Source organism: Salvelinus fontinalis, chromosome 3, assembly GCF_029448725.1.
Source record: "Salvelinus fontinalis isolate EN_2023a chromosome 3, ASM2944872v1, whole genome shotgun sequence".
Lineage (NCBI taxonomy): Eukaryota > Metazoa > Chordata > Actinopteri > Salmoniformes > Salmonidae > Salvelinus > Salvelinus fontinalis.
Window position 1 is genome coordinate 78,799,970 of NC_074667.1, and position 24,926 is coordinate 78,824,895.

Consider the following 24,926-nt stretch of genomic DNA (forward strand, 5'->3'; position numbering starts at 1 on the left):
CCTCTCACCTCACACCATGCTGGGGGAGGGAGCCTGAGACGGGTGGGAGCATCAGTTTAGACAATGAATGTGGCTCTTTGGAGAGGTGTGTGTCGCTATCTCCGGCAGACAGAGAGAAATGCAGATAGACAGCAGACAAGGTTAACTGATGGGATGTATTCTATATAAAGACGGACGGGGCTCCAAGTGGAAGTTAGATAAAGAGGACAGAGATAAAGAGGACAGAGATAAAGACGACAGAGATAACCTGAAGGAATAACAGCAGGGTCTAAGTCTGAATTTCGGCTTACCTGTTCAGAATTCATCTTCAGTTGAATCGATATACTGAAATGGAAATGTTACTGTGTAGTACATCTTTGTGAAGTAAACTCTCTTATTTATACCCCAATACAGGACATGCATTGACATATGCGATTTAGGGTCACTTGGGCCATCACTGCAATGCTATTTAATTTGTATACAGTAAAATGATGTTATTTCACAAGCAAATCCACCCTATCAGTGCTTGATCAGTGATATATAATGTACTTGTTTCAGACCAGGTGCTGTTGACTTGGAGCAGGTGTACTGTTGAAAGTGTCTGTAAACCGCTGAGACTTTATGAAAATCGTTACCACTATCTTTACAAGCTGCTATATACCGTACACACTGTGATGACTGCTTTCTTATGTCACCTTGTACAATATTAGTAGGTTATCGGGACATCATTAATAATACTATAGTAAAGTTTACAGCCTCCTGTATCCTAAAGTCCTGGATATTGGGACATCATTAATAATACTATAGTAAAGTTTACAGCCTCCTGTATCCTAAAGTCCTGGATATCGGGACATCATTAACAGTACTGTAGTAAAGTTTACAGCCTCCTGTATTCTAAAGTCCTGGATATCGGGACATCATTAACAGTACTGTAGTAAAGTTTACAGCCTCCTGTATTCTAAAGTCCTGGATATCGCGACATCATTAACAGTACTGTAGTAAAGTTTTCTGCCTCCTGTATCCTAAAGTCCATTAAGAAGACTGCTGACTTGTGGTTGACTTAGCTAAAGGCCTTTGATGTGTCTTTTACGTTGCTTTTACAGTACAGGTATGTTGTTGATGTCTGTTCTTCCTCCTTCCCTGTGTCACTAGCCTGGCTCAAACAAGGCAGAGAAGTTTGACTACGTAAGTACTATACTGTACATGTCATTCCATACATGTCACCTGACATTGACACATATACAATACCGTTTAGTAGAATGCACAGTACAAGCTTGACACAATACCACGCCACACCACGCCAGCAATTCTCTTGTGTCTTTGCCATGGAAGAATAACTATATATCAGTCATCCTTTCTCCTCAGGTGATGGATTTTATCAAGAAGATGGCTGGTCAAGAGTACGTTGGTTTCAGCAATGCCACGTGAGTTTTCGCTAATGTCTTAATTTGCCAGAAAACCATTTCTAAAACAGTTTCCCTTTGTTGCATTATTGATGTGACGTCGTCATGGACTCTTTTGGTCTCTGTGTCTCTCAGGTTCCAGTCTGAAAAAGAAACAGGCGACAGAAATTTTGCAATTGGATACTACCTCAAAGAAAAGAAGGTCAGTGAGGTAGAGAGTGTGGAGCTTGTTTTATAGCTTTGAACGTAATTTAAAAAAAACAACAACAAAGGGAACATGTACAGTGCATTTGTAAAGTATTCAGACCCCTTGACTTTTTCCACATTTTGTTACTGTAATGGAGTGAGAGGGTTGGGTGTGTGAAGGCCGGTATCATCCTGTTTGTTGACTACATCAGCCTAATTACACACATCTGAATCTAATTCGCTCGGCGATTGGTCAGTGGCTGTTTTAACCTGGCTTTGGCACGTATACTCCGCGATACGTCACGCCTAAGAACAGCCTTTTGCCGCCATATACCACACCCTATCGGGCCTTATTGCTTTTATAAACTGGTTTCCATCTGCAGTGTTTTCCACCGTGGGGCAGAAATTATATTATAAACTGGTTTCCATCTGCAGTGTTTTCCACCGTGGGGCAGAAATTATATTATAAACTGGTTTCCATCTGCAGTGTTTTCCACCGTGGGGCAGAAATTATATTATAAACTGGTTTCCATCTGCAGTGTTTTCCCCGTGGGGCAGAAATTATATTATAAAATGGTTTCCATCTGCAGTGTTTTCCACCGTGGGGCAGGAATTATATTATAAAATGGTTTCCATCTGCAGTGTTTACCACCGTGGGGCAGGAATTATATTATAAACTGGTTTCCATCTGCAGTGTTTTCCCCGTGGGGCAGAAATTATATTATAAAATGGTTTCCATCTGCAGTGTTTTCCACCGTGGGGCAGGAATTATATTATAAAATGGTTTCCATCTGCAGTGTTTACCACCGTGGGGCAGGAATTATATTATAAACTGGTTTCCATCTGCAGTGTTTTCCCCGTGGGGCAGAAATGATTGATGCACTGGACTTCTACTTCCAGGTAAACAATACATCCTCAAGATAGCACTTTACCACACTGTGATACTGTGATGCTATGTATATGTTGAATATTTCTACTAATGCATCATGATGATTTATTACTGGAAAATGTCATAGAGCATCACCTCTATACAGTATGTATGAGGAGTCACAGACACCGAGTCACAGACACCGAGTCACAGACACATAGCCACAGACACATAGTCACAGACACATAGTCACAGGCACCGGGTCACAGACACCGAGTCACAGACACATAGTCACAGACACATAGTCACAGGCACCGAGTCACAGGCACCGAGTCACAGACACCGAGTCACAGACACATAGTCACAGGCACATAGTCACAGGCACCGAGTCACAGACACATAGTCACAGGCACCGAGTCACAGGCACAGAGTCACAGACACCGAGCCACAGACACGGTAGACACTCTCTCTATGTTTGAGTAAATAAATGATTTCCTTTCAGCTGTGTTCCATAGAGGTGACCTGTGAGTCTGGGAGTGTCATGGCCGCCACGCTGGCCCATGGGGGCATCTGCCCAATCACAGGCGAGCGGGTGCTGAGTGCCGAGGCCGTACGGAATACCCTGAGTCTCATGCACTCCTGCGGCATGTACGACTTCTCTGGGCAGATGGCCTTCCATGTAAGTCAACCTGTAGTCATACAGTAGTTATACAGTAGTCATATAGTAGTTATATAGTAGTTATACAGTAGTTATATAGTAGTTATACAGTAGTTATACAGTAGTCATATAGTAGATATATAGTAGTCATATAGTAGTCATATAGTAGTTATATAGTAGTTATACAGTAGTCATATAGTAGTTATACAGTAGTCATATAGTATTTATATAGTAGTTATACAGTAGTTATACAGTAGTCATATAGTAGTTATACAGTAGTTATATAGTAGTTATACAGTAGTCATATAGTAGTTATATAGTAGATATACAGTAGTTATATAGTAGTCATATAGTAGTTATACAATAGTCATATAGTAGTTATACAGTAGTTATACAGTAGTTATATAGTAGTTATACAGTAGTCATATAGTAGTTATACAGTAGTCATATAGTATTTATATAGTAGTTATACAGTAGTTATACAGTAGTCATATAGTAGTTATACAGTAGTTATATAGTAGTTATACAGTAGTCATATAGTAGTTATATAGTAGATATACAGTAGTTATATAGTAGTCATATAGTAGTTATACAATAGTCATATAGTAGTTATACAGTAGTTATACAGTAGTTATATAGTAGATATACAGTAGTTATATAGTAGTCATATAGTAGTTATACAATAGTCATATAGTAGTTATACAGTAGTTATACAGTAGTTATATAGTAGTTATACAGTAGTTATACAGTAGTTATACAGTAGTTATACAGTAGTCATATAGTAGTTATACAGTAGTCATATAGTAGTTATATAGTAGTTATACAGTAGTCATATAGTAGTTATACAGTAGTCATATAGTATTTATACAGTAGTCATATAGTAGTTATATACTAGTCATATAGTAGTTATACAATAGTCATATAGTAGTTATACAGTAGTCATATAGTAGTCATATAGTAGTTATACAGTAGTTATACAGTAGTTATATAGTAGTCATATAGTAGTTATATAGTAGTTATACAGTAGTCATATAGTAGTTATATAGTAGATATATAGTAGTCATACAGTAGTCATATAGTAGTTATATACTAGTCATATAGTAGTTATACAGTAGTTATATAGTAGTCATATAGTAGTTATATAGTAGATATATAGTAGTCATATAGTAGTTATACAGTAGTTATATAGTAGTTATATACTAGTCATATAGTAGTTATACAGTAGTCATATAGTAGTTATATACTAGTCATATAGTAGTTATACAGTAGTCATATAGTAGTTATATAGTAGTTATACAGTAGTCATATAGTAGATATATAGTAGTTATATAGTAGTTATACAGTAGTTATATAGTAGATATATAGTAGTCATATAGTAGTTATACAGTAGTCATATAGTAGTTATATAGTAGTTATACAGTAGTCATATAGTAGATATATAGTAGTTATATAGTAGTTATACAGTAGTTATATAGTAGATATATAGTAGTCATATAGTAGTTATACAGTAGTTATATAGTAGTTATACAGTAGTCATATAGTAGTTATACAGTAGTCATATAGTAGTTATATACTAGTCATATAGTAGTTATACAGTAGTCATATAGTAGTTATATACTAGTCATATAGTAGTTATACAGTAGTCATATAGTAGTTATATAGTAGTTATATAGTAGTCATATAGTAGTCATATAGTAGTTATACAGTAGTTATATAGTAGTTATACAGTAGTCATATAGTAGTTATATAGTAGTTATACAGTAGTTATATAGTAGTTATACAGTAGTTATATAGTAGTTATACAGTAGTCATATAGTAGTTATATAGTAGTTATATAGTAGTTATACAGTAGTTATACAGTAGTCATATAGTAGTTATACAGTAGTTATACAGTAGTTATATAGTAGTTATACAGTAGTTATATAGTAGTTATACAGTAGTCATATAGTAGTTATACAGTAGTTATATAGTAGTCATATAGTAGTTATACAGTAGTTATATAGTAGTTATATAGTAGTTATACAGTAGTTATATACTAGTCATATAGTAGTTATACAGTAGTTATATAGTAGTTATACAGTAGTCATACAGTAGTTATATAGTAGTTATACAGTAGTCCTATGATACAGTAGGGAAAGGTATGCTACTACCTATGTATATGAATGTAATGTATTTAAACATGTACTGTACATGTTTTGCATTCTTTGTTATGTGTCTTGAATGTAGCAATCCATCACCACATTAAGTTCCCTCTCAGGAAATGAAACATATTTGAATTTCATTAAATTCATTGTGTAGAGGCTTAAACTTAAAAAAAAAAATGCCATGTATTTATAGTCTTGGTAACCTATTTAGCTTTGTTTACGTAAACTTTTTAAACATGTATTGGTCAAATTAAGGCCACCTTTAAAATAAAATAAATGTTTTTGTTGGAGGCTTCAACTGACAGTTTTATCATAACTCTGTATGGTCCCTGTTGGTTGTTTCTCAGGTGGGCTTGCCTGCTAAGTCTGGGGTGTCTGGAGCAGTTCTGTTGGTGGTCCCCAACGTCATGGGAGTGATGTGTTGGTCCCCTCCGTTAGACAAGGTTGGAAACAGTGTCCGGGGAATACACTTCTGCCAGGTAACGTTTACTAGCTTTATTTCCAGGTGTTATAAATGATAAAATGACTGAATTGCGTGTACAGAGTGAGAAATGCTTAGGTACTCCCTATGTACAGGTTACGAATGTGTTATAAAGTCTGTATGTAGGTACCCTTCAATAGTGTTACCACATAGGTAATGTTTCTGCCTCCCGATGCTGTACCGGAGACTGAACTGTCTTTTTGACACGCTTTGGTTTTCAGGAGCTGGTGTCTTCGTTTAACTTCCACAACTATGACAACCTGAGACACTTTGTCAAGAAGCAGGACCCTAGAAGGCAGGACGGGGAAGATAGGGTAAGGGATTTTGTGACTTAAGAGAGTTATAAGGTAAACACAACAACAATTTAACATATTTGCTAAAACATAAAGTGAGGTTTAAGTTTGCTTTTGTTATGATGTGTCCTATGAATGATTATGTATCTGTGTCCTATGAATGGTTATGTAGATGTGTCCTATGAATGGTTATGTATCTGTGTCCTATGAATGGTTATGTATCTGTGTCCTATGAATGGTTATGTAGCTGTGTCCTATGAATGGTTATGTAGCTGTGTCCTATGAATGGTTATGTAGATGTGTCCTATGAATGGTTATGTATCTGTGTCCTATGAATGGTTATGTAGCTGTGTCCTATGAATGGTTATGTAGCTGTGTCCTATGAATGTTTATGTAGATGTGTTCTATGAATGGTTATGTGTCTGTATCCTATGAATGGTTATGTAGCTGTGTTCTATGAATGGTTATGTAGCTGTGTCCTATGAATGGTTATGTAGTTGTGTCTTATGAATGGTAATGTAGCTGTGTCCTATGAATGGTTATGTAGCTGTGTCCTATGAATGGTTATGTAGCTGTGTCCTATGAATGGTTATGTAGCTGTGTCCTATGAATGGTTATGTAACTGTGTCCTATGAATGGTTATGTATCTGTCTCCCAGTGTCCCATCCAGTCTAAGTTGTATTTATCTCTGCTATATCTGTAGAACAAGTCTGTGGTGAACTTGATGTTTGCGGCCTACAGTGGAGATGTGTCAGCCCTCAGAAGGTGAAAGAACCATCGTCTATGAGGCTACATGTAGAGACCAACCTAGTTATTCAGTTAATGCAAAGTTAATGTATTGTTCGTTTTACTACTTGTCACGTGCTGTAGATGGCACTCTCTCCTAGCAAGTAGTCCTTCACAGTAAACAAGGAATAATATGTAGAATATTGCTTCTCTTGTCTCCTATCCTGTCCTCTCAGGTTTGCTCTGTCATCGATGGACATGGAGCTGAAAGACTATGACTCTAGGACAGCGCTACACGTGGCTGCCGCAGAGGGTGAGCTACAGTCTCAGTGGCTCCTAGTTGGTATTATGTCTTATAATGCATCATAGTGATGTTACAGCTACCTAGTTGTTATGACAGCTTCTAGCAAGTGTTATAATGCACTAGAAGTGTATCATAAGGCATTATGTGTGTGTTACCCCTAAGATACATAGTGTTTTGTCCTCAGGTCATGTGGAAGTGGTACGGTTCCTAACAGACACCTGCAAAGTGAACCCCTTTGTGAAAGATAGGTATAGTAGCATTCATTCATCCACCCCTCCATTCATTCATCCACCCCTCTGTTCATTCATCCACCCCTCTGTTCATTCATCCACCCCTCTGTTCATTCATCCACCCCTCTGTTCATTCATCCACCCCTCTGTTCATTCATCCACCCCTCTGTTCATTCATCCACCCCTCTGTTCATTCATCCACCCCTCCATTCATTCATCCACCCCTCTATTCATTCATCCACCCCTCTGTTCATTCATCCACCCCTCTATTCATTCATCCACCCCTCTATTCATTCATCCACCCCTCTGTTCATTCATCCACCCCTTTATTCATTCATCCACCCCTCCGTTCATTCATCCACCCCTCTGTTCATTCATCCACCCCTCTGTTCATTCATCCACTCCTCTATTCATTCATCCACCCCTCTATTCATTCATCCACCCCTCTGTTCATTCATCCACCCCTCCGTTCATTCGTCCACCCCTCTGTTCATTCATCCACTCCTCCATTCATTCATCCAGCTATATCAGTCTCTGTTGACTTAGCCTCCAACCTACAGTCGTGGCCAAAAGTTTTGAGAATGACACAAATATTAATTTCCACAAAGTTTGCTGCTTCAGTGTCTTTAGATATTTTTGTCAGATGTTACTATGGAATACTGAAGTATAATTGCAAGCATTTCCTATGTGATCTCCAGCCTTGTCCTCGTCAACACTCACACCTGTGTTAACGAGAGAGTCACTGACATGATGTCAGCGGGTCCTTTTGTGGCAGGGCTGAAATGCAGTGGAAATGTTTTTGGGGGATTCAGTTCATTTGCATGGCAGAGGGACTTTGCAATTAATTGCAATTCATCTGATCACTTTTCATAACATTCTGGCGTATATGCAAATTGCCATCATACAAACTGAGGCAGCAGACTTTGTGAAAATGTATATTTGTGTCATTCTCAAAACTTTTGGCCACGACTGTACAGTAACAACATCTCTTAGCTGCTGTGCTGTCTAGACTCACTATATATCCTCAGCCTCATGCCTTATTTCTCCATCTCATTCTGTCCTCTGTGGCTGTTATCTTTACTCAAAGGTTTAGTGCATTGAGTAACATCTGACATTGTTCTGTCTCATCTCTACCACCTCCCTCCAGGTGGAGCAGCATTCCCCTGGATGATGCCCTGCAGTTCGGCCACGGTGCCGTGGTGAAGGTCTTACAGGAGTACCAGGTGGCCTGCCAGGAACAGGACAGACTACCAGTGGCTGATATCATACCCATCCCCCCCAAACTAGAGACTGTAGAAGGCATGGTGTGATCGGGGGTCGTTTGTATCAAGCTCTCCCATTAGGAGGGCTGATCTACCATCAATTCTGCATAATGAAACAGATATTTATAGACATTGAGTACCTGATCCTAGATCAGCACAACTACCTGATCCTAGATCAGCACAACTACCTGATCCTAGATCAGCACAACTACCTGATCCTAGATCAGCACAACTACTTGATAAATCATTAGGCCCCAAACGGAAGAAAACGTTCTGAAATATGGAGGAACTTCAAGTCCAATAACAAAACATTCAGTTTAGTTGTCAGTTGCAAATGTTAGTGTCGGAAGTGGCACTCTATTTTACATAGGCCTTTAGTGCATTCGTTTTGGTTAATAGTGTGCATACAGACTAGGGATGTCATTAGGGGTACAACCCTACACGTTTTAGAAAAGGTGTCTAGAACCTAAAAGGGTTCTTCAGATGTCCCTATTGGAGAACCCTTTGAAGAACCCTTGTTGGTTCCAAGTAGAACTCTTTTGGCGTTCCATGTAGAACCCTTTGCACAGAGTGTTCTACAAGGCACCCAAACGGGTTCTACTTGGAACAAAACATTTTTATACCTGGAACCAAAAATAACCCTTTTGGAATGTTTTTTTTCTATGAGCGTAGTGTTATTCCTTCCACCAGGACTTGTCTCTCTGAGTCCCTGGGTGTGTCCCAATAATATCTCCTTCCTCCTGAAGTGTACACTTGTTCACTACGTCCCACAAATCTAAAAGCATTGGATTGGTGGAGGCATGGGCTAGTGGGTGTTTCCACTATATTTCTTATACCAGTCATTTTCCTTCAAATCAGTGAAGTGCACACTTTGGGAGGAAGGAGAGATCTTTGAGACAGACTATCATGGTATCTTGTATGCATTATTTACTCCTAGGCTGGACTTATATACAGGAGGACACCTGAGAGTGAGGCTGGACATATACAGGAGGACACCTGAGAGTGAGGCTGGACATATACAGGAGGACACCTGAGAGTGAGGCTGGACATATACAGGAGGACACCTGAGAGTGAGGCTGGACATATACAGGAGGACACCTGAGAGTGAGGTTGGACATATACAGGAGGACACCTGAGAGTGAGGCTGGACATATACAGGAGGACACCTGAGAGTGAGGCTGGACATATACATGAGGACACCTGAGAGTGAGGCTGGACATATACAGGAGGACACCTGAGAGTGAGGCTGGACATATACAGGAGGAGCCCTGAGAGTGAGGCTGGACATATACAGGAGGACACCTGAGAGTGAGGCTGGACATATACAGGAGGAGCCCTGAGAGTGAGGCTGGACATATACAGGAGGAGCCCTGAGAGTGAATGTTGGAGAAGTTCAACATCATGAGTGGGACGTTCAGTGTTCTATGACGAAAAATATTTGGCGACATCCTATTTTTCCTGACTAAAACTATGCCGATAACGAGACGAGGTGCCCTCAAAAATATAACTATGACAAATGTTTTTCTTCATTTGAGTTGATGAAAATGTAACGAGACGTTCAACTGAAACGAATGGACATTCAATTTGACATGACGCCCCTTTTAATCTGTTTTGTCCAATCAGAAGCATGCACACCTTTGCAGAATTATTTAATGCAATCCTCTTATTGGCTGAACACATCTGTCATGTGCCCGGGCTACTTGAGTTTATAGCCCTACCCGTCTTTTCCAACACACACAGCTCCCAGGCGGTCGCTTCAGTCGTCTTTCTTTTGAACTGATGCGTAGACAGAGAACTTCTAAATTGTAACTAACCTCTATTCTGTTAAGAAACAATAATGTTCATATTGAAGATTTTTTTCCGGTACGCAAATAAAAGTCACAGTTACTTTTTTCCCCAATTGGAAATACTACTGCTATATACTGAATATCAGGAATACAGCAACAATTCTGTCTTCGTTGGAAAGCTCTGATTCTCCCCCCTTTTCAATTGAGTCACTGTTCTTTAACCCCCTGTGACGGTTATGATGGGTAGAAAATCAAAGCTGTTAATTGGTTAACCTGTATCCAAGGTTTTGTAGGCTAGTATGATTAATCATGGCTATTGTTACTTCCACAATAGCAATTTTGCCAGCTACGTTATAGGAGGGTATACACACTATACTAGTAAGCCTAGTTGGACAAGGCTGAATATGCACACGATCAAAGTTAGAAGAAGCCTAAATATGAGTTATTTAGTGGAAAATGCATTGGTTAAATTATGACTAAAACTACACTAGAATTATCCAGTTTTAGTCGACTGATAGTTTCTAAAAGGATGAAATGGCTCAAATTTGACTAAGACTAAAAGCTATTTTAGTCCAAAAAAAAAAAAAAAAAATTGCTGGCAAAATGAACACTGCTGGTTACCAGTCTGTGTGCCATCAAGGCATAACACGTTTGGCACGACCAGGAGTGGACATGATAGCACAAACATATCTGGGAACCAGGCTATATAAACAGGTCGAGTTGCCTTCGTAGTGTGTTTTTCAGCGAGGGGGGCCTTTTTGCTAATTAATAACACACAGCTGGCCTGTCAAGAAACAGCTTTGTCGTTCTCGTCTATGCACTTGGTGTTGATGTGCATGCTGCATCAGAGAGTGCCTTTGGCGTTGCGGTTTACCGGTGAAGATTGGCACGTTGTTGATACAGTAGCTGAGGTTGTGCTACAAGGGCGCAACAGACAGACACTTCTAAGACCCAGTAATAATGAAGGGGTCCAGATATCACGGTGTCTGTTGTTTCAGTAATAATGGAGTTCAGATATCATGGTGTCTGTTGTTTCAGTAATAATGGAGTTTAGATATCACGGTGTCTGTTTCAGTAATAATGGGGTTCAGATATCATGGTGTCTGTTGTTTCAGTAATAATACTGGGGTTCAGATATCATGGTGTCTGTTGTTTCAGTAATAATACTGGGGTTCAGATATCATGGTGTCTGTTGTTTCAGTAATAATGGAGTTTAGATATCACGGTGTCTGTTGTTTCAGTAATAATGGGGTTCAGATATCATGGTGTCTGTTGTTTCAGTAATAATGGAGTTCAGATATCATGGTGTCTGTTGTTTCAGTAATAATGGGGTTCAGATATCATGGTGTCTGTTGTTTCAGTAATAATAATGGAGTTCAGATATCATGGTGTCTGTTGTTTCAGTAATAATGGGGTTCAGATATCATGGTGTCTGTTGTTTCAGTAATAATAATGGGGTTCAGATATCATGGTGTCTGTTGTTTCAGTAATAATGGGGTTCAGATATCACGGTGTCTGTTGTTTCAGTAATAATGGGGTTCAGATATCATGGTGTCTGTTGTTTCAGTAATAATAATGGGGTTCAGATATCATGGTGTCTGTTGTTTCAGTAATAATAATGGGGTTCAGATATCATGGTGTCTGTTGTTTCAGTAATAATAATGGGGTTCAGATATCATGGTGTCTGTTTCAGTAAAAATAATGGGTTTCAGATATCACAGTGTCTGTTTCAGTAATAATGGAGTTCAGATATCATGGTGTCTGTTGTTTCAGTAATAATGGGGTTCAGATATCACGGTGTCTGTTGTTTCAGTAATAATAATGGTGTTCAGATATCACGGTGTCTGTTGTTTCAGTAATAATAATGGTGTTCAGATATCACAGTGTCTGTTGTTTCAGTAATAATGGGGTTCAGATATCATGGTGTCTGTTGTTTCAGTAATAATAATGGGGTTTAGATATCATGGTGTCTGTTGTTTCAGTAATAATAATGGGGTTCAGATATCATGGTGTCTGTTTCAGTAAAAATAATGGGTTTCAGATATCACAGTGTCTGTTTCAGTAATAATGGAGTTCAGATATCATGGTGTCTGTTGTTTCAGTAATAATGGGGTTCAGATATCACGGTGTCTGTTGTTTCAGTAATAATAATGGTGTTCAGATATCACGGTGTCTGTTGTTTCAGTAATAATAATGGTGTTCAGATATCACAGTGTCTGTTGTTTCAGTAATAATGGGGTTCAGATATCATGGTGTCTGTTGTTTCAGTAATAATAATGGTGTTCAGATATCACAGTGTCTGTTGTTTCAGTAATAATGGGGTTCAGATATCACAGTGTCTGTTTCAGTAACAATGGAGTTCAGATATCATGGTGTCTGTTGTTTCAGTAATAATGGAGTTCAGATATCATGGTGTCTGTTGTTTCAGTAATAATGGAGTTCAGATATCATGGTGTCTGTTGTTTCAGTAATAATACTGGGGTTCAGATATCATGGTGTCTGTTGTTTCAGTAATAATGGAGTTCAGATATCATGGTGTCTGTTGTTTCAGTAATAATGGAGTTCAGATATCATGGTGTCTGTTGTTTCAGTAATAATACTGGGGTTCAGATATCATGGTGTCTGTTGTTTCAGTAATAATGGAGTTCAGATATCATGGTGTCTGTTGTTTCAGTAATAATAATGGTGTTCAGATATCACGGTGTCTGTTGTTTCAGTAATAATGGGTTTCAGATATCATGGTGTCTGTTGTTTCAGTAATAATGGAGTTCAGATATCATGGTGTCTGTTGTTTCAGTAATAATAATGGGTTTCAGATATCATGGTGTCTGTTGTTTCAGTAATAATGGGGTTCAGATATCATGGTGTCTGTTGTTTCAGTAATAATGGAGTTCAGATATGATGGTGTCTGTTGTTTCAGTAATAATGGGGTTCAGATATCATGGTGTCTGTTGTTTCAGTAATAATGGAGTTCAGATATCATGGTGTCTGTTGTTTCAGTAATAATGGGGTTCAGATATCATGGTGTCTGTTGTTTCAGTAATGTCTTTGGCTTCATTGAGTATCTGGGGCTCAGTTCCAAAATCCAAACGAACATATAACTTATTAACATATAACTTAGAGTGAAGCAATGTGTTGGGCATGCATTCTAAGTGGTGTGCTAGAATGGACATTGGGACGTAGCTGGGTTTTATTATATTCAGTTACTTAATTATACAAGTATGTGCCTTACTTTATTTACCTTTATACCTTTTGTAGTTTTTTAAAGATCAACTGTACGTCCATGGATGTTATACATGGATCAATACATGTACTTTGTCAACAGATGTGGAATGTTGAAACGGAGATATGAGAGAAACTGTGACGTACAGCGTGTCTCTGACGTGAAATCGAGCACATCTGCAAACATTGAATTGGACTTTGTCTAAATACTGTATTGCTCAAACGTAAATAAGAAAGTGTATTTCCTAATTGCTGATTATTTTTTTGGGGGTATTCTCTAGCAACACTGTGTGTGTGTGTTTTTAACTTGTTCTTCACCTGAATTCATCACCATTTTTATGTCATGGTTATTTAAAATGTATGCAATATGAAAGAGATGAATTAAACATTTTAATGTTTTCACCCCCATGGGTAATGTTATGGAATTATATACAATGGGATTTCCAATGTAGGGAAAAATATACTTGTTGACAATAAAAATGTGTTTTCAATAGATCATTGCTCTCAGACTTTGTTTTGATACAGATGTCTATTTTCATTCAGTATACAGTAGGACATTCAGTATACAGTAGGACTTTCAGTATACAGTAGGACATTCAGTATACAGTAGGACATTCAGTATACAGTAGGACATTCAGTAGGACTTCAGCATACAGTAGGATATTCAGGAGGCTATTCAGTATACAGTAGGACATTCAGTATACAGTAGGACATTCAGTAGGACTTCAGCATACAGTAGGATATTCAGGAGGCTATTCAGTATACAGTAGGACATTCAGTAGGCTATTCAGTATACAGTAGGACATTCAGTATACAGTAGGACATTCAGTAGGCTATTCAGTATACAGTAGGACATTCAGCATACAGTAGGACATTCAGTATACAGTATGACATTCAGTATACAGTAGGACATTCAGTAGGAATTCAGCATACAGTAGGAAATTCAATATACAGTAGGACAATCAGTATACAGTAGGACATTCAGTATACAGTAGGACATTCAGTATAGGACATTCAGTAGGCTATTCAGTATACAGTAGGACATTCAGCATACAGTAGGACTTTCAGTATACAGTAGGACTTTCAGTATACAGTAGGAGTTCAGCATACAGTAGGACTGTCAGCATACAGTAGGACATTCAGTATACAGTAGGACATTCAGTATACAGTAGGACATTCAGTAGGCCATTCAGTATACAGTAGGACATGCAGTATACAGTAGGACATTCAGTATACAGTAACACATTCAGTATACAGTAGGACATCAGCTTACAGTAGGGTGTTCAGCATACAGTAGGACTTCAGTATACGGTATGAAATTCAGTATACAGTAGGACATCCAGTATACTTTAGGACATTCAGCATACAGTAGAACATTCAGCATACAGTAGGACATTCAGTATACAGTAGAACATTCAGTATACAGTAGGACATTCAGTAGGTTATTCAGTATACAGTAGGACATTCAGTATACAGTAGAACATTCAGTATACAGTAGGACATTCAGTATACAGTAGAACATTCAGTATACAGTACGGCATTCAGTATACAGTAGGATATTCCGTATGCAGTAGGACATTCAGCATACAGTAGGAAATTCAGCATACAGTAGAAAATTAGGTATACAGTAAGATATTCAGTATACAGTAGGACTTTCAGTAGGCTATTCAGTATACAGTAGGACATTCAGCATACAGTAGGACATTCAGTATACAGTAGGACATTCAGTACACAGTAGGACATTCGGCATACAGTAGAACATTCAGCATACAGTAGGACTTTCAGTATACAGTAGGACATTCGGTATACAGTAGGACTTTCAGTAGGCTATTCAGTATACAGTAGGACATTCAGTATACAGTAGGACAATCAGTATACAATAGCACATTCAGTATACAGTAGGACATTCAGTATACAGTAGGACATTCAGCATACAGTAGGACATTCAGCATACAGTAGGACATTCAGTATACAGTAGGACATTCAGTATACAGTAGGACATTCAGCATACAGTAGGACATTCAGCATACAGTAGGACTTTCAGTATACAGTAGGACATTCAGTATACAGTAGGACATTCAGTATACAGTAGGACTTCAGTACGCTATTCAGTATACAGTAGGACATTCCGTATACAGTAGGACATTCAGTATACAGTAGGACATTCAGTTGGCTATTCAGTATACAGTAGGACATTCAGTAGGCTATTCAGTATACAGTAGGACATTCAGTATACAGTAGCACATTCAGTACGCTATTCAGTATACAGTAGGACATTCAGTATACAGTAGTACATTCAGCATACAGTAGGACATTCAGCATACAGTAGGACATTCAACATACAGTAGGACATGCCGTATACAGTAGGACATTCAGTATACAGTAGGACTTCAGTATACAGTAGGACATTCAGTATACAGTAGGACATTCAGTATACAGTAGGACTTTCAGTAGGCTATTCAGTATACAGTAGGACATTCAGTATACAGTAGAACATTCATTATACAGTAGGACATTCAGTATACAGTATGACATTCAGTAGGCTATTCAGTATACAGTAGGACATTCAGCATACAGTAGGACATTCAGTATACAGTAGGACATTCAGCATACAGTAGGACATTCAGTATACAGTAGGACATTCAGTATACAGTAGGACCTTCAGTATACAGTAGGACTTTCAGTATACAGTAGGACATTCAGTATACAGTAGGACCTTCAGTATACAGTAGGACATTCAGTATACAGTAGGACATTCAGCATACAGTAGGACATTCAGTATACAGTAGGACATTCAGTATACAGTAGGACCTTCAGTATACAGTAGGACATTCAGTATACAGTAGGACATTCAGCATACAGTAGGACATTCAGTATACAGTAGGACATTCAGTATACTGTAGGACCTTCAGCATACAGTAGGACTTTCAGTAGGCTATTCAGTATACAGTAGGACATTCAGTATACAGTAGGCTATTCAGCAGATGAAGAAGTGGAGATGTTGATTTCTGAGGCCACGTGACCAGGCCAGTCTGAGGCCACGTGACCATGCCAGTCTGAGGCCACGTGACCAGGCCAGTCTGAGGTCACGTGACCAGGCCAGTCTGAGGCCACGTGACCAGGCCAGTCTGAGGCCACGTGACCAGGCCAGTCTGAGGTCACGTGACCAGGCCAGTCTGAGGTCACGTGACCAGGCCAGTCTGAGGTCACGTGACCAGGCCAGTGGCCAGCTCTGTTCACCGTTGTCTTGGTCTCATTGCCACATTTCCAAGTCTTGTGTTATTGTGTTGGAACAAACATGAGAAAGCTGGAAATCGAGGTCCATCTCTAGGAGGAAAAGAACTACAGTTAGCTGTATAAGCGTTTCTAAGTGCCAGCCGGTGGATTGTGACTTATTGAGCATTGTGTTTTAAGTTTACGAATCATACTGCATATTTTTGAATTCTACAAGTATTAATTTACATAATATTTGTGACTTATCTTCTCAGGAAAACAGTGGCCATGGGAGAGATGGTTCCTACCTGATCTACAGTACATATCATATACAGTGTGTTTCGGAAAGTATTCAGACCCCTTGATCTTTTCCACATTATTCTGAAATAGATCAAATCGGGTTTTTACCCTCAGCAATCTACGCACAATACCCCATAATGACAAAGCAAAACCATTTTTTTTTTTTTTTTGCAAATTAAAAAAATGTAATCAAATTAGAAATATTAAATTTATATAAATATTTAGGCCATTTACTCAGTACTTTGTTGAAGCACCTTTGGCAGCGATTACAGCCTCGAGTCTTCTTGGGTATGACACTACAAGCTTCGGCACACCTGTATTTGGGGAGTTTCTCCCATTCTTCTATGCAGATCCTCTCAAGCTCTATCAGGTTGGATGGGGTGCATTGCTGCACAGCTATTTCCAGGTCTCTCCAGAGATGTTTGATCGCGTTCAAGTCTGGGCTCTGGCTGGGTCACTCAAGGACATTCAGAGACCTGTCCTGAAGCCACTCCTGCATTGTCTTGGCTGTGTGCTGGTCGTTGTCCTGTTGGAAGGTGAACCTTCGCCACAGTCTAAGGTCCTGAGCGCCCTGGAGCAGGTTTTCATCAAGGATATCTCTGTACTTTTCTGTATTCATCTTTCCCTCGACCCTGACTAGTCTCCCAGTCCCTGTCGCTAAAAAACATCCCCACAGCATGACCCTGCCACCACCATGCTTCACCATAGAGATGGTGACAGGTTTCCTCCAGACATGACACCAAAGAGTTCAATCTTAGTTTCATCAGACCAGAGAATCTTGTTTCTCATGGTCTGATAGTCCTTTAGGTGCCTTTTGGCAAACTCCAAGCGGGATGTCATGTGCCTTTTACTGAGGAGTGGCTTTAGTCTGGCCACTCTACCATAAAGGCCTGAATGGTGGAGTGCTGCAGAGATGGTTGTCCTTCTGGAAGGCTCTTCCATCTCCACAGGGGAATTTTAGCTCTGTCAGAGTGACCATCGGGTTCTTGGCCACCTTCCTGACCAAGGCCCTTCTCCCCCGATTGCTCAGTTTGGCCGGGCGGACAGCTCTAGGAAGAGTCTTGGTGGTTCTAAACTTCTTCCATTTTAGAATGATGGAGGCAACTGTGTTCTTGGGGACCTTCAACGCTGCAGAAATGTTTTGGTACCCTTCCCCAGATCTGTGCCTCGACACAATCCTGTCTCGGAGCTCTACGGACAATTCCTTCAACCTCATGGCTTGGTTTTTGCTCTGACATGCACTGTCAACTGTGGGACTTTATATAGACAGGTGTGAGTCTTTCCAAATCCTGTCCAATCAGTTGTATTTACCACAGGTGGACGACAATCAAGTTGTAGAAACAGCTCAAGGATGATCCCGAGTCCCGAGTGGCGCTGCAGTCTAAGGCAGAGTCCAGGGAAGAACAGCCAGCTGGACGGCAGAGTTCAGGGAAGAACAGCCAGCTGGACGGTTTAGGGTTAGTAGTTAGGGTTAACATATTGGATTGACCCATATGGTTAGGGTTTAAGGTTAGTACTTAGGGTTTAGGGTTAACCTATTGGACTGACCCATAGGGTTAGTGTTAGTAGTTAAGAGTTAAGCTATTGGACTGACCCATTTGCAATGTAGTTGAAGTTCCAGTTGGGCTGACTGAGATGTACTGCTGACTGAGGTCTACTGCTGACTGAGATGTACTGCTGACTGAGGTCTACTGCTGACTGAGGTCTACTGCTGACTGAGATGTACTGCTGACTGAGATGTACTGCTGACTGAGGTCTACTGCTGACTGAGGTCTACTGCTGACTGAAAAGTACTGCTGACTGAGGTCTACTGCTAACTGAGATGTACTGCTGACTGAGGTCTACTGCTGACTGAGATGTACTGCTGACTGAGGTGTACTGCTGACTGAGATGTACTGCTGACTGAGGTGTACTGCTGACTGAGATGTACTGCTGACTGAAAAGTACTGCTGACTGAGGTCTACTGCTGACTGAGATGTACTGCTGACTGAGAAGTACTGCTGACAGATGTACTGCTGACTGAGGTGTACTGCTGAATGAGGTCTACTGCTGACTGAGAAGTACTGCTGACTGAGATCTACTGCTGACTAAGGTCTACTGCTGACTGAGAAGTACTGCTGACTGAGGTCTACTGCTGAATGAGGTCTACTGCTGACTGAGAAGTACTGCTGACTGAGATCTACTGCTGACTAAGGTCTACTGCTGACTGAGAAGTACTGCTGACTGAGGTCTACTGCTGACTGAGATGTACTGCTGACTGAGAGGTACTGCTGACTGAGATGTACTGCTGACTGAGAAGTACTGCTGACTGAGAAGTACTGCTGACTGAGGTCTACTGCTGACTGAGGTGTACTGCTGACTGAGGTCTACTGCTGACAGATGTACTGCTGACTGAGATGTACTGCAGACTGGGATGTACTGCTGACTGAGCGGTACTGCTGACTGAGGTCTACTGCTGACTGAGGTCTACTGCTGACTGAGGTCTACTGCTGGCTGAGAAGTACTGCTGACTGAGGTCTACTGCTGACTGAGATGTACTGCTGACTGAGAGGTACTGCTGACTGAGATGTACTGCTGACTGAGGTCTACTGCTGACTGAGGTCTACTGCTGACTGAGATGTACTGCTGACTAAGGTCTACTGCTGGCTGAGAAGTACTGCTGACTGAGGTCTACTGCTGACTGAGGTGTACTGCTGACTGAGGTCTACTGCTGACTGAGGTGTACTGCTGACTGAGAAGTACTGCTGAACGAGGTCTACTGCTGACTGAGGTGTACTGCTGACTGAGGTGTACTGCTGACTGAGGTCTACTGCTGACTGATGTCTACTGCTGACTGAGGTGTTCTGCTGACTGAGGTCTACTGCTGACTGAGGTGTATTGCTGACTGAGAAGTACTGCTGACTGAGGTCTACTGCTGACTGAGAAGTATTGCTGACTGAGATGTACTGCTGACTGAGGTCTACTGCTGACTGAGGTCTACTGCTGACTGAGATGTACTGCTGACTGAGAAGTACTGCTGACTGAGGTCTACTGCTGACTGAGATGTACTGCTGACTGAGGTCTACTGCTGACTGAGGTCTACTGCTGACTGAGGTCTACTGCTCTGTCCCTTCATACTGAGAGATATTGTGATCACCAACCACCACACACCATGTCCTCTGACTGCACAAATACACACATTTATACTGAACACCAAATTACATTTTATTTCATTTTCTCACCAGGTCTGTGGTCCTACCTCTCTACACAGTGAGCAGCAGTCATGACCCATCCCCTCTTGATCAGAGTACCTCCTCAGGTTTGGTAGTAGGTGCTGTCAGACTTACTGTAGAGAGATCTGAGGAGAGACCGAGTGGTAGTAGGAGCTGTCAGACTTACTGTAGAGAGATCTGAGGAGAGACTGAGTGGTAGTAGGAGCTGTCAGACTTACTGTAGAGAGATCTGAGGAGAGACTGAGTGGTAGTAGGAGCTGTCAGACTTACTGTAGAGAGATCTGAGGAGAGACTGAGTGGTAGTAGGAGCTGTCAGACTTTCCTTAGAGAGATCTGAGGAGAGACTGAGTGGTAGTAGGAGCTGTCAGACTTACTGTAGAGAGATCTGAGGAGAGACTGAGTGGTAGTAGGAGCTGTCAGACTTACTGGAGAGAGATCTGAGGAGAGACCGAGTGGTAGTAGGAGCTGTCAGACTTACTGTAGAGAGATCTGAGGAGAGACTGAGTGGTAGTAGGAGCTGTCAGACTTACTGCAGAGAGATCTGAGGAGAGACGATGTGTTGTTTGTCCTCAATTCATCCACGGCCAAAACAAGAGAGACCCAGGGATTGACTGCCCTCTGGGCAAAAACTGATTGACTCAACGTTGTTTCAGCGTAATTTGTCAACGTATTGTAACGTGGAACCTACGTGGAAAATAAATGAACTGTTGTTTTGAGGGTTGTAATGTTGTTTTTAGCCACAGGATTATGTCGTCAAAGATATGACCATTCTAGTCTATCTAAAGCTTTTTCTGCGTCAAGAGATTAAACTGGGTTTCTGATGAAACATGTAAGATATGTAATAGACAATGGAGGTTATCTGAGAAGAATCGTTTTTTAACCCGCTTTGGTCCAGATGTACCCGTTTGGATAAGTACATTTCGAGGCGGGACGACAGAATTTTAGAAAATAGTTTAATATTAAAGATAGAGGGCGATAGTAAGAGTACTGGGTGGCGTCCTTACCTTTTAAAAAAAATAAAAGCTAAATTAGTGGTGGGTTTACATCCCTTCTAAATGAACCTTTGTGAACGGCTGTGTTCATCATTTACACTAACAGTGGACCTAATTGGTTCCAGAATGTTAAATAGACCTCAGGAGGTCCCAACCTGGTGATTTGCCTTTATTCATGTTATCCAATGGCCTTTTACGTTCATAGAGAGAGATGTTGGCTCCCAGCAAGCCGGCTTCCTCAATTGAGAGCACTTATATCTTTATAAAAAATGACTCAATTTGCGTGGATTTACAACCAGAGGTGTACAATTTTTTTTAGAAACTGGAAAATCTTTGTTTGATTAATTTTGGTTCTTATAGTAATTCACCCGATTCAGAATCAATAGTTGCTAGATCCACTAATTGATCATTACTGTGAACCTTGTTAGTCATCTTCATTACATGTGATTTATTTAGCCCAGATGCAAATACAGTTGCATTGTTTTTAATAAAACCTTCAATGGCTTCCTTTAAAATCCAAGGATCATCGAATTAATTTTTGTTAATCATTATGAATGAATTCGATTCAGTTTCAAATTGTTGACAGAAAGTAGGACGTTTTCAGTACGGAACATTACAGCGCCATCTTGTGGCTCTTTCAGGAGATTCTGACATTTCTATCTGGCAATGATAAGCATGATGATCAGTGCTAATCATGTTTTTATGAGGATATTTTCACACTATGTGGTCAAAATAACACTCTGAAATTGTGAAAATGCCCTTTTTGTGTATGAGCTATTTGAAAAAAAAATCATGGAATTTCATCCTGTTCAGGTGGAATATAACTTTTGGCCCACATAATGACTTAACAATGGGATCTGATTTTAATTGACCAATGACTTTTGATCTGGGTAAAGGAGTGGGCACTAGACCATCCTATCAGCCAATCAGTGCTGTGTATGTAAATATCTTCACATTTGATATCTTTCAAGGATTTTATGTAATCTGTCACAAGACATCTTGTGGCTCTTTTGCGTACTTCAGATGATCACAGGTGTCTATAATTATCTCTGGCCCTCTCTCTGTTTGGCCTTATCACATGAAAAATATTTGAAATAATTAAATGTAATTATTTTAAAATAAAAAATGCAATGACAAAGAAAAGACGTATTTTCGACGCTCGCAAAAGAAGTATTTTCACCTTTCATTTAGCACCTAAAATGCACCTGATGTCAACGTCTGGAAAATACGTCTAAATTACGTATTTTCAATGTAATTTTGCATGACTGGTGTTATATTCACACTACTTTAATTGAATCGTACATGTCTTTATTTTGTTCCATTTGGGAGATGTGTCTTGTAGATATGTACCAGTATCTTCATGTAATCTAGAATATTAATAGACCTCAGTGAAATGATCCAATCACCATGTTATTACCTACCAGGAGTTGGGTCTGGCCACCTCACCACCCACAACTCTCTCTCCCCAGCTCCATCTTCTAGGTATCTGGTCTGGGGCTCCTCTGCAAGCACTAGACACACACAACAGACAAGAGGTAAGGCCTTTAGGACATCACTAATGTGAGTGGGTGAATGAGTGATGGACTATACAGTTCCCTTTGAATGTCCTACCCTCTTGAGAATTTGATCACTTGAAATAATTTACCATTTCTGACTATTTCTGACCTGGATGAAAAAAATTCTTCACCAATACCTCTGTTTGTCTCAGAGTAAATAACATACAGAGAACAGCATAGAACAGAATTCACGGAGCTCTGTGAGAACCATCAGTAAGGGTATCTTGTCTGTAGACTGACGGGGCCTTCTGTGACGGGGGCAGGCAGATAGTTCTCTCATTTATACTGTAGGAGTATGGGCATAGGCATTCTCTGTCCACAATGGTACCCTACTTCCTGGAGTGCACATCTTATGCGCCCTGGTCAATAATATTGCACCACATGGGGAAAAGGGTGTAATTTGGGACACACAGTACTGTGTTCTGTGCACACTATAATTACAACAGCTATGGAATACTGTCTGTACAGTTACATCAGCTATGGTATTCTGTCTGTACAGTTACAACAGCTATGGTATTCTGTCTGTACAGTTACAACAGCTATGGTATTCTGTCTGTACAGTTACAACAGCTATGGTATTCTGTCTGTACAGTTACAACAGCTATGGTATTCTGTCTGTACAGTTACAACAGCTATGGTATTCTGTCTGTACAGTTACATCAGCTATGGAATACTGTCTGTACAGTTACAACAGTTATGGTATTCTGTCTGTACAGTCAGACAGCTATGGTATTCTGTCTGTACAGTTACAACAGCTATGGAATACTGTCTGTACAGTCAGACAGTTATGGTATTCTGTCTGTACAGTTACAACAGCTATGGTATTCTGTCTGTACAGTTACAACAGCTATGGTATTCTGTCTGTACAGTTACAACAGTTATGGTATTCTGTCTGTACACTGCCGACCTGACTAATCTGGTCTGTTCCGTTCCATCAGCTGTAGCCCAGGTGTCTTTCTTCTCACAGTTATCGCCTGTCACCAAGGCCAAGCCCTCTGGGGACCCCACAGTTATCGCCTGTCACCAAGGCAACGCCCTCTGGGGACATCTCATCCCACTGTGAGTATACTCAAATGTATAGAGTCACTAAGTTTCTCTGGATAAAAGTGTCTGCTAAATGGCATGTATAATTATTATAATTATTTGACCATGTCTTCCCCTATAGGTTGTTCAGATTCCAGGTTGGAAGTTGTGTTTAAACAAATATATTTGTTCAATGTAAACTCTCAAGGCTTCCCGGACTCAGATTAAGCCTAGGACTGGATCTTTCACAATGGAGAATCTTTATTGTAAGTGCATTTTAGTCCAGGACTTAATTAATGTGTGTCTGAGCAACTGGCCCTTAATGTTAGGACATACAGTTGAAGTCGGAAGTTTACATACACCTTAGCCAAATACATTTAAACTCAGTTTTTCACAATTCCTAACATTTAATCCTAGTAAAAATTCCCTGTCTTAGGTCAGTAAGGATCACCACTTTATTTTAAGAATGTATAATGTCAGAATAATAGTAGAGATAATTATTTATTTCAGCTTTTATTTCTTTCATCACATTCCCAATCGGTCAGAAGTGTACATACACTCAATTAGTATTTGGTAGCATTGTCTTTACATTGTTTAACTTGGGTAAAACGTTTCGTGTAGCCTTCCACAAGCTTCCCACAATAAGTTGGGTGAATTTTGGCCCATTACTTTTGACAGAGCTGGTGTAACTGAGTCAGGTTTGTAGGCCTCCTTGCTCGCACACGCTTTTTCAGTTCTGCCCACAAATGTTCTATAGGATTGAGGTCAGGGCTTTGTGATGGCCACTCCAACACCTGGACTTTGTTGTCCTTAAGCCATTTTGCCACAACTTTGGAAGTATGCTTGGGGTCAATGTCCATTTGGAAGACCCATTTGCGACCAAGCTTTAACTTCCTGACTGATGTCTTGAGATGTTGCTTCAATATATCCACATAATTTCCCTCCCTCATGATGCCATCTATTTTGTGAAGTGCAACAGTCCCTCCTGCAGCAAAGTGTGGATATAAGCTACTTCATTGTAGGCAGGATACAATATTGAGGTGTGTTTTGTTGATATAAGTTTATTCATGTTTTCTTAGGCTGAACA

At 40.1% G+C, this 24,926-nt stretch overlaps 1 protein-coding gene across 3 annotated transcripts in view; it reads left to right on the forward strand.

The window, feature by feature from the left end:
* The window catches only part of LOC129851526 (glutaminase kidney isoform, mitochondrial-like), a 43,038-nt gene extending 28,999 nt beyond the window's left edge, over positions 1-14,039 (forward strand). For all 3 annotated transcript variants that reach the window (XM_055918153.1, XM_055918152.1, XM_055918154.1), the window contains 11 exons: positions 1,132-1,164; positions 1,345-1,403; positions 1,518-1,584; positions 2,418-2,468; positions 2,939-3,115; positions 5,586-5,717; positions 5,941-6,033; positions 6,716-6,777; positions 6,975-7,051; positions 7,227-7,290; positions 8,420-14,039. In XM_055918153.1, coding sequence (XP_055774128.1) covers positions 1,132-1,164; positions 1,345-1,403; positions 1,518-1,584; positions 2,418-2,468; positions 2,939-3,115; positions 5,586-5,717; positions 5,941-6,033; positions 6,716-6,777; positions 6,975-7,051; positions 7,227-7,290; positions 8,420-8,582 — 978 coding nt within the window. In that variant the 3' untranslated portion in view covers positions 8,583-14,039. The remainder of the gene's footprint in view (positions 1-1,131; positions 1,165-1,344; positions 1,404-1,517; positions 1,585-2,417; positions 2,469-2,938; positions 3,116-5,585; positions 5,718-5,940; positions 6,034-6,715; positions 6,778-6,974; positions 7,052-7,226; positions 7,291-8,419) is intronic.
* Positions 14,040-24,926: the final 10,887 nt, after the last annotated feature.